The sequence below is a fragment of the Curcuma longa genome, chromosome 16, assembly GCF_044706935.1.
Source record: "Curcuma longa cultivar G26 ecotype Majalengka, Jawa Barat chromosome 16, ITB_CL_G26_1.1, whole genome shotgun sequence".
NCBI classification, from domain to species: Eukaryota; Viridiplantae; Streptophyta; class Magnoliopsida; order Zingiberales; family Zingiberaceae; genus Curcuma; species Curcuma longa.
The window spans coordinates 12,259,185-12,269,163 of NC_133876.1; the positions used below are offsets into that span (position 1 = coordinate 12,259,185).

A 9,979-nucleotide genomic window follows, 5' to 3' on the forward strand; every position below is an offset into this window, starting at 1 on the left:
ATCCGTTGCGTCGGCCCCTCCGCGTAAACTCGCTGTGGAAGGCGAAGGAGAGGACGACACGTATTGTGACATTACGGAAGCACCACCTGCAAACATTGGCAATCCTATTAATGACGGTCGGATTTGAATCGGAATCCCTGTCATCAACTCTATTCCATTTTAAATATTCAATTTTAATTGCAGAATTAAATATTATTTAAATTAATAATTTTCATCATTACATCCTTATCAATTTATTTCTCAATCAACAACTGCCTATGAATGCCAACTAACACCATAATTATACTGAATTTTAAAAAACATCACTTATATATGCACACGAGAAATAATATAATTTATTTTAATAACTACCTAGAGTATAAGTGATTATTTAATCGGATCACATATCTCATTTTGTTCGAATTCGAAAAAAATTATCATCCCTAATTAGATTGCTCACCAAATCCTATAAATTTGTGTTTCCATGGTTCATGATTTTTTTCTCTTCTAATTTATCAACGAATACAAAAACAAATGTTTTTACCATTATTGATTTTCACAAGTTTTACTTTTTAACTAATTAAAAGAAAATAAATTTAAAAATAGCAAACAGTTAACTACCTTCTAAGCAAAGATAGCATACGAGTAGGAAAAAACATGGAGGCTTAGGTGGAAGAGCCAAGCAATACCGAGCTACAAATTAAAGAAGCTAAATAAATTAACTAAATGAATAAACATATATGATGAGTCAACTGAAACTTAAGCTACTTAAGATTGAGTCGAGCTAATTGAATCAGATGAGATGAGTCAGGTAGAGTGGATAAACCAACCATACAAATCACCTATGCCATTCTGATACAATACAGATACAGAAATAAGATAAGAATAAGCAAATTCTTTGGCAAAGATTATTATTTTAGCAAGCAGGCATAGTTGAGATGGCAAAGTTGTTGCACTTATTGTTTCAATCAACTACTATAAAGGCTACAGAGTTCAGGAGAACCCATGCTGAAGTAGTTACATTATTTGTCTTTTTTATATTTTAGCCAGTCAATTACATTAATTATCAACAGCTAATAGATAAGACTTCTTCCATGGATGAGTGAGACTACATAATGCATCATAAATAACTTAAACTACTAGACAGATTAATAGTTATAGATTCATGGATGATTCAAATCGAACACTTCAGTGATTAAATGAGAAAGTGATCTGGATGGATAACTTGGCAAAAATATTGGGGGAGTTATGTGATCTGACTGCGTCTTCCAGTAGAACGGTCAGCGGGGACTCAATTCAAGATCCCCCATGCTCAAGTAGTTTGTTCCAGTATGGCATCCATTGATGAACAACTTGCTCAAGTAATGAATCCCATTAAATGTGGATGACTCGCTACATTTAATGTTCCTTGTTAAATCTCCACTAACTGTGCATATAATCTGTAGGGCATCAATTGCTCCATCAATTAACCAATCACATTTAATGTCTCTATTGATCATAGAGACATAATGAGTTAAGAACTCCCATTCATGTAGATTCTACTGGTCAATGTTCTGGTTGGAAGTGGAGAACTTATCTTAGTCAAGATTACTTGCGAGTTAATCTCTGCTCTATGAGAAACTACTCTAGTCGCGATCCCACAAATCCAATAAATTTCTAGTGGATAAGGATCAAGCATCAACTATAATATCCAAGTACTCACAAGATAAATAGCTGAATTGCTTAGGCTACTTTCCAAAATCTTATCAAAGCAAGGGACAAAATAGATAAAACCAAATGATAGGAGAGAAAAGTCGGTGACCTCCATTTTCATCTGTAGCAGTATTATTCCATCACAGTCTCCATCACAGGTCCTTTCGGTCTCAGCTCATTGTAGCCACAGGAACATCACTCGCTGCACGAATCAGCTGTTGCCACGTCTACAAAAGAAAGAAGCAACTGGTCGTCTTGGTGATGTGTTTCAAAAGATTAACTTTGAAAGCTTACCATGATGACATCGAGTAGCAGCCAGATGAGAAACATTACAAATCTAGTTAGTCTGGAAAATCTGAGAAAATCTAAGGAGGTTAGTTTAAGATTTCAACTAATTGAAAGTCAAATCTCTTAAAGATTGTTACAGTACGAGGCCTAGCAGAGGTGATAAGGATGTCAGAGCATTGATTCGTGGTCGATATTTGCTCCACAATGCGAGCTGACAACATCATGGGCGAGGGAGAAAGATGACAACGTGTCCCTCTCACTGCCTCCTTCCTCTCCGGTGAATCAGAAGTCAATGTTCACACTCAATCTAAAATGTAGTGGACCTAAAAGAACTAGATGAACCGGCTGGACAATGGGTTCCTGGTTTGGTTTATGCAAACGATTCAACCGGCTGGTGATCAGAGTTTTATCAAAATACACAAAACTTATATGAAAAGGAAAACATACACGAAGCAATAAGGGAATTAAGATTTTAATTTTAAATAATATGAATATTTTAGAGGTCAAATTCTAAATATACATAAATTATACTCCTGAACAAAAGTCTGACATTTAAACTATAAAAAACAACAAATAAATGAAACTCTGATCTTTGAATCGGTTCTCAATTGAACTTGTTAAATTAGGCGGATAGGTATCGGTTGTGTATTAACTATAGCGTATTCAATATCTCCCAGGTCCACCACTACGTTGCTTTCAGTAAGTTAACAGTAGGCCTAATCTTCAGTTCTAGAATTCAGTTGTCACACACACTTTCATGGTAGGATAAGAACTTTGAGTTGGTACCTTGAGTACTATACGCGCTATGTGCTAGAAACCAAGACAAGACGTGGATAAGCAAAAAAGATAGAAAAAGAGATCAATTACCTCGCTTTGTGCCTTTGTGCCCTGCTCTGCCAGTTGATGGTGTTGTCATCTAGATCCAGCTGCCGAGCACTCAGAATATATCAACATTTGAAAGAGTTTTTTCGGGAATTTGTAGCACCTGAGGTCGCTTCTTGTTCCCTTTAGCCACTTTTGCTGGGTTGAATCTTTTTTTTTTAACCTTTTAAACATTTTTGAAGAAATTGGTTTCTTGTTGTATGGATCAAGAGTCTTAACTTGCTGTTAGTGCCTTTGAGTGTGCTCGGTTTCCACCTTTGGGTAATATTTGTGATCCATTTGCTGTTTTGTGGCAAGAAATTTTGGATCTTTCTTCTGTTCTAGTAAGAAAATTTGAATCTTTGGCTGAAACATCTGTGTGTTTCTGCAGGTCTCTGTGAGATCTGGAAGCTGAACTGAAACATTGCATCTCTTGAGAAGTAAAAATAGGCTCCGTTTTTCTATCATGAACTCCTTCCCTGGACGATGAGGCAAAAACAAGAAACCATACAATCAAGGATGATAAATGGCTCATCTGACCTGTTCTCTATGTAAGTGTACATCTTACCCAAGTTGACCTGCTGGATTATTTGGTTCAATTCTGTTCTTGTTTATTGCTGTCTCTCATTGCATGCTCCGAAATGATATCTTACCTTGTTTTTACATGGATTTGTGATAAGACCTGATGATGAATTCGTTGAGTTAGCATGGGAGAATGGTCAGATTGTGATGCAGAACCAATACAGTAAGGCAAGAAAGGGCTCCTTCCCAAGCGGTGCCTTCTCCTCCCGGTGTGGCACTGTTCAAGAAAAGGAGACCAGGGAAAAAGTTGGTAAATTTCCTCATCCTGGCGCAGTTGATGACCATCAGCTGTCAAGAAATTCCGCCCACAATGGAGTGAATGCTCAAGATGATGATATTGTGCCATGGATCAGTTATCCGATCGAGGAAGTTTTGCCAAGTGAGACTCTTCAGAATGATTATTGCGCTGAGTTCTTGAATGAGTTCTCGGCATTTGATGTGAATCCTCTATCAACCCAGAGGAGTACTGTTGTTGGAACTGGGCGAACTGTCGGGTTAAGTCAAGAAGTTAAAAGCTCAAACAATGAGGAACACGCCCATGTTCCAAAAGCACCTACATGGAGCAATTTGGGTTCGAGCAGAATCAGAACCAGCCATCCACAGCAATTCCAAGCTTCAGCTCTTAATTCAAAGTCAACAGTAGTTGACATCAGGAGTAACGATAATAATGTAGCTCAAGAACTCAGCAGAAGGCTGCAGAATCAGGGACCAGCGAGTTCCAAGCAGAAGCAGCAACAAGGCGGTATGGGAACTCTGATGAACTTCTCACATTTTGCAAGACCCGCCACACTTGCTAAAGCAAACCCCCATAGTTCTGCTGGATCGCGAAGCAATGAGAAGGCATTTACTCCAAGCAGCAATCCTGGCACTTTGAGACCAGTTGAAAGTAATAGTGGTAGTAAGGATGTTAACAAGGTACCAGGGCAATCAGGCTGTGGTCCACTCGGGTTGGAATTGGGATCATCCATTAAGACTCTTCAAGAAGGAGGCTCAGTTGAATTTTCCAACAAAATCAGTGGGGAAGATACTCTGAGGAACAGTAAGAATTGTACTAACTTGCCAGATGGTCTTCCAAGTTCAAGCTTCGCAGCCAGTGTGGCTCTTTGTAGGCATGACAACAGAAAAGATGCTGAAGCAGTTATGCCATCTTCGTCTATGTGTTCAGGGAATATCAATGTAGCTGCATCTAATGAACCAAAACATGGTGAAAAGAGAAAAGAATATGATGCAGAAGACTCTGATTACCTCAGCCACAGCGAAGTAAGTCAGTGATAACACTAGTTTTGCCAAAAAAATCAGACTATTGGATTTCCATTTCTAAATTGGCCAAGGCAAATACATGTAGGATCTCCAAGACGAGTCTGCCGACATAAGGAAGCCGCCAACTGGACGTGGTGAAAGAACAAAGCGAGGTCGGGCTGCAGAAGTTCATAACTTGTCAGAAAGAGTGAGTACTCGAGCATATTTAGTCACAAATGTTCTAAAAAATTCTATTAATAAATGAAAAAACTAGGTAAGATGCTTTCTATTTCTTTTTGTTGGGTTGATCACAAAATGAATGCTTCTATATGCAGCGGAGGAGGAACAGGATTAATGAGAAGATGCGGGCACTACAAGAGCTGATACCTAACTGTAACAAGGTAATCTATATTTCAATCTCTGTAGAAAGCAATGCTATTGGTGTTGTTTTGTACCTAAATGTAAAATGCCAATAGTATTAAAGGCCTACTTGTAGTATTTATGTTGATTAATAACACATATGTAGAAAAATAATCTGATTTTATCCTTATAACCTGGTGTCAGGGTTAACCCTTTTACTACCTGTAACAATGTTGATCCCCTTGGTTCAATATATAGTGAATAGAAAGTTAAAAAGAGAAAATAAAACGCCAAAATGAGTGTCTTTAAATATATTTAAAATATCAAGAGAGTTCCCACCTAAGGTTGAGCATGGTACACATGAATGCAATATCGGAATGTTTTGTTCCCTCTAGAATTCTATTTTAATGTTTGGATGGATACTTTGAGTGGAATTGATGTATTCAAAGAAATGACTCATTCTACTAATTGTACTACATACTTTAAAAGGGAAAAGTTACATTCCACTTCAATCAAATATAATTCTTATTAACAAACTATCATCTCAAAAGTAAAAAATAGTTAAATAAAGTGGGTGAATTGGGCAGGCCAGTTGAGCTAGCCAAGCCATGTGATCAGTTAGAGCAAATTGTTTGCGCCAAGTAGATGGTTAGTTTAGTTAAACCAATCAAGCTGGGTGGATAGATCCAGCCAATCAAGTTGGTTGAGCTAATGATGTCTAATGAACCAGGCAAGTTGAGGGAGTTAGAAGTTTATAGTGGATCAACTAAGTCAAGAATGTCATGTAGATCAATGAAACTAGATGTGTCAAATGGACGAGGCTAATTGGAAACTCCGAAACAGATGGACCATCTAAGTTAAATTGGTCGGAAGAATTAGATGAATAAAAGAGTAAAACATAGATTAAAGAATTTGACTACCTATATCCTTCTAAATTGCAACCAAATAAAGAAATGTAATGGATGTTTCCCCTTTCATTTCATCCATTCCATTTCTAATCTCATTCCGATTGCACACCATTCCATTCATGTATGAATTTGTGTTGGATTGTGTTTTGCTTGAGCTTTAACTGTCTAGGGAGGTAACCTTATTTTCTTAAATAGCAGAGTGGACTATCAGGTTATGTACAGAAGTAGAGTATAGAATCATGATGCTAATAACATGCAAACTTATTTAGGTGAAATAATTGATGACCAAAGTGGGACATGATCCCATTAGAGTTATGGAGCTCTGCTCTGTGAACTAAATTGTTGTGCACATAGCTTCTAATTCGGTATTTCCTGAGACACCAAAATAAATTGGGATCGATGGTTATTTCATTAAAGAGAAATATTAGATCAATGAATTTGTCAACTCGATTGAGTCAGTCAACTTCCTAACTGAATCTGGAGCTATAGAATTGAATGTATCTGTAACAATCTAGATTCTTATAACATATTTAAATCAGCTTGAGGACATAACTATAATATTTATGCAAATTAATACCATACATAAGTACAAGGGGACTACCAAGGGGAAATAACCTAATTTATTCCAGTAACAGTGTCATTGACTAAAATAAGTATGATCTAATTCAAATATATCATTTTTTGAAGGTGGACAAAGCTTCAATGCTTGAAGAGGCCATTGAGTATCTTAAAACACTTCAGATGCAAGTTCAGGTAAATACTTTATTAGATGGATTTGTCAAGTTTGATTTGCCACTCAACAATTCTATCATATAAAGCAGATCATGTCCATGGGGAGCAGGCTGTACATGCCACCTCCTATGATGTTCTCCCCTGCAATGCAACACATGCGCGGACCAATGGTGGCTCATTTCCCCTCGGTAGGTGTTGGAGTGGGCACCAGCATGGGATTAACCCCAGGTTGTCCAATGATTCCAATTCCACCGATGCATACACCACAGTTTCCTTGCACTCCAAGTTCAGGGCTATCCTGCATGAATGGAATACCAGGACCTATAAATCCTTCAATGTTTGGAGTCCACAGTCAGGGATTTCCAGTTCTGATGCCCAGGCCCCCTCAGTTTGGTACATTAGCAGGACTTTCTCTGAATATGAATGCTGAGCCAGATGGACATACAAACAATGCTGTTGGAATTACTAGTGATCATCAGCAGCAGCAGAACTTAAATGTAGAACCAAACGCAAGTACAGATGAAACACATATTCAGGTATCCACCCACATTCTTGATCACCAAGTTTACCAGTTATTCCATCCAGATATATCATGCTCTATAGGTTTCATCTCACTTAGTGTCACATTATTGAACTTCATAAAGCAATCATGCTTAGTTCTTCTTTCCTTTATCAACCATTTTAATTGGTCTGCATTCAATGTTGCAACCAGGTAACAAAAGATTGCTTATGATGATCAGTATTGGCACATAGAGAAAAAGCACCACGGCTGGATCCTAGTAGATAGATGGAGTATTCAGGCCATGCAAAAGGTATGTCTTGGTAGAAACTTGGAATAAGAGATTTTGAGCAACATACTAGGAATGAGGATATAAATCATATGTATTGATTTTCCATCAGTGGTTAACAGGTTCCTGTCATTAGTCATTTGCAATTAACACTGCTTGTGGATCTCACATGTACACTCCATGGAAAAGATGGTGCATAAAATTGCCAGATCTAGTCTCAAACAAGGTCTACGGCAAATGTAACTAGTAAAAACATCACTTATCACCCATCCTAACAGGCCTTTTCTTTGGGAGTTAATTTCTTATGTAATTGACTAAGAGATGGTTTGTCACTGTCAGCATCTACAAATTCCCTTCTCTAGCAATATACCCTTATTTTTGGTTATTGAATGCTAGAACAGATAAGCATGTTAGTTTATTTGCCAAATGAATAGTGTAATGAATGAGAGAGTAGATACATAATCACAGAACTTCCATAAGGGTTATTGCATGTACCATTGCTAAAAATGTTATGCGTAAAAGGATGAAAGGAAGGCTAACAGATGAACATGTAAGTTCATTAGCCAAACGGATAATGTGATGTTGGAGGGGACATGAGAGGAAAATCAAGAACTTGTACAAAGGTTCCTGATGTATGTACTACTATAGCTACGCTCTGTGCACTGAAGGATATCAACTGTTTCATGTTTTGAAACCTTTTGTTATAAAGATTCGACAGTGGCCAAAGATTAAGGACATAGAAAAGAGATGAAAATACCGGTGTAATTTGATGGGAAACTGCATTGCTTGGAGAAATCCTATACTACGATCTATTCAAGAACACTCAACTCAAAAGGAGATACTCACAGATCACGGAGCGGGAAAACGCCGTCGGTGTTCTTGGATTTCTCTTCTTCTACAGCTCAGCTAAGGATCAGTATGAGGCATTGGAATCCATCAACAACGCGACGCTGATCCGTGGACTTCGACCAATGGCGTCGTCCATTACCGATCGCGTCGGAGCCTCGAAGAGGGGAAGGGACGAGGAGACATGGATGAAGGCTCGCAACAGTGACTTAATAATAAACCTTCGACTCGAAAATGGGCTTTTAGGGTTTTTTTAAAAAAAAAAAATCAAAGTGCATCCTTTTATTTAAAAAATAATATCTCGTTATCATGTCAAATATATTTATTCAAATATCTATCGATATTATTTTATATTATTTAATATTATTATTTTCTATCTAAATTTCTCATCTAATTTTAACACCGTGACAACTATAATTTCATAATTATTACAACTTATTTTAACTTATAATTATAATGCTATAACTATTATAATTATAGCAGCTACAAAACTATTATATTTATTTCTACTAGAAGATATTTGTAAATTAATAAAATGAGATGTCATTTTAATTAAAAATAAAATAAAATAGGATACTCCTTTAATGATTTAGAAATAAAAGAATGTAGCTTTTGAAGCACAATTGAGTTGGTTACTACTATGAGCCAAATTTATTACAATGGACAAAAGTTGAACCTCGGCAAAACTGCTCCGTAGTAGTTAGCAAAGATGATTGTGGAGCAGCTGAGGTGACGAATTTTACTTTTTGCTGCAAAAATAAAAGGATGTCTTTTTAGTTTTTATTTTTTTTTTACCATTATACTTTGTTTACTAGGAAGGAAGATGGCAGGCTATGAAGATGGAGGGCATTTTATGAGTAAGGAGAAAGTGTTTACTCTTTTGGGTAATTCCACTCAAGTAAACGATGGATAATATCTTAATTGTTGTGTAATCTTCCTTTTTAATGATTTGTCCTTCGTAATAAATTGAGCATTAGCCTTTTTTATCATTAGCTTGTAATGAAGAAAGGAATTGGCTAAACTTCTATGTTGTGTTTATTTCAAAGAAAGGGATAAAGAGGGGATTTTAAATGCCCCTTTTCATCGATCACTTCGAACTAACTACGACCATCTGGAAAGAATTCGTATATGATTTTTCGTAAAAGAACTCAAGTCGTTCTCCTTTGCATATCAATCTTTCACTTTTGACTTGGATAACTTGAAAATTTTTTATTATTTTTTGCTAATTATTTATTTTCATATTAATATTACATAAACCATCTTAATTTTTAAAATAAAATTTAATTTAATTCTAAAAGAAATCTCTTAACCCTTAAATCTGGATCAACTCCGATCAACTCGAACCTGACCTGAGCTCTTTTCTGAATTTAATCTAATTCAAAACCCCAACCTGAAATTGACTCGAACTCGAAAATCCTGAACCCTAACCTAATTTTTTTGAGTCGGATCGAGTTGGTGGATTGGGTCCATTTTTGATACCTCTAGATGGAACTTTGTAAATTTTACAATAGCTACTATAACCACATTCAAATAAATAAGAATTTTTGGCCCCTGAACCAGAGTAGTAGTAAGATGTTCATGCAGTCTCTCAAGCATTTATGCTTCAATTCTTAATTATGGTGCACTGTAGAGCATTTTCTCTGATAGGATGACAAACTTAGAATGTTGGGTTGTTGGTTGTCCATTGCAAGTATTTTCAAATTT

General features: G+C 36.6%; 1 protein-coding gene across 4 annotated transcripts; it reads left to right on the forward strand.

Moving 5' to 3' along the window:
- Positions 1 to 2,775: 2,775 nt before the first annotated feature.
- Positions 2,776 to 7,847, forward strand: LOC141846883 (transcription factor PIF3-like). Of its 4 annotated transcripts, none has more exons than XR_012603381.1 (9): positions 2,776 to 2,949; positions 3,212 to 3,371; positions 3,501 to 4,662; positions 4,748 to 4,849; positions 4,977 to 5,042; positions 6,597 to 6,662; positions 6,731 to 7,177; positions 7,354 to 7,453; positions 7,542 to 7,847. XR_012603381.1 is itself a non-coding variant. In XM_074734906.1 (8 exons), exons 2-8 carry the CDS (start codon positions 3,307 to 3,309, stop codon positions 7,372 to 7,374), a joined length of 1,929 nt encoding a protein of 642 aa, XP_074591007.1. In that variant the 5' UTR covers positions 2,776 to 2,949; positions 3,212 to 3,306; the 3' UTR covers positions 7,375 to 7,847. The 4 variants fall into 4 exon arrangements, 1 of the variants encoding a protein (XP_074591007.1); XR_012603379.1 differs by having other exon boundaries at positions 7,552 to 7,847; XR_012603380.1 differs by lacking the exon at positions 2,776 to 2,949 and adding an exon at positions 2,972 to 3,102 and having other exon boundaries at positions 7,552 to 7,847.
- The last annotated feature ends 2,132 nt before the right edge of the window (positions 7,848 to 9,979 follow it).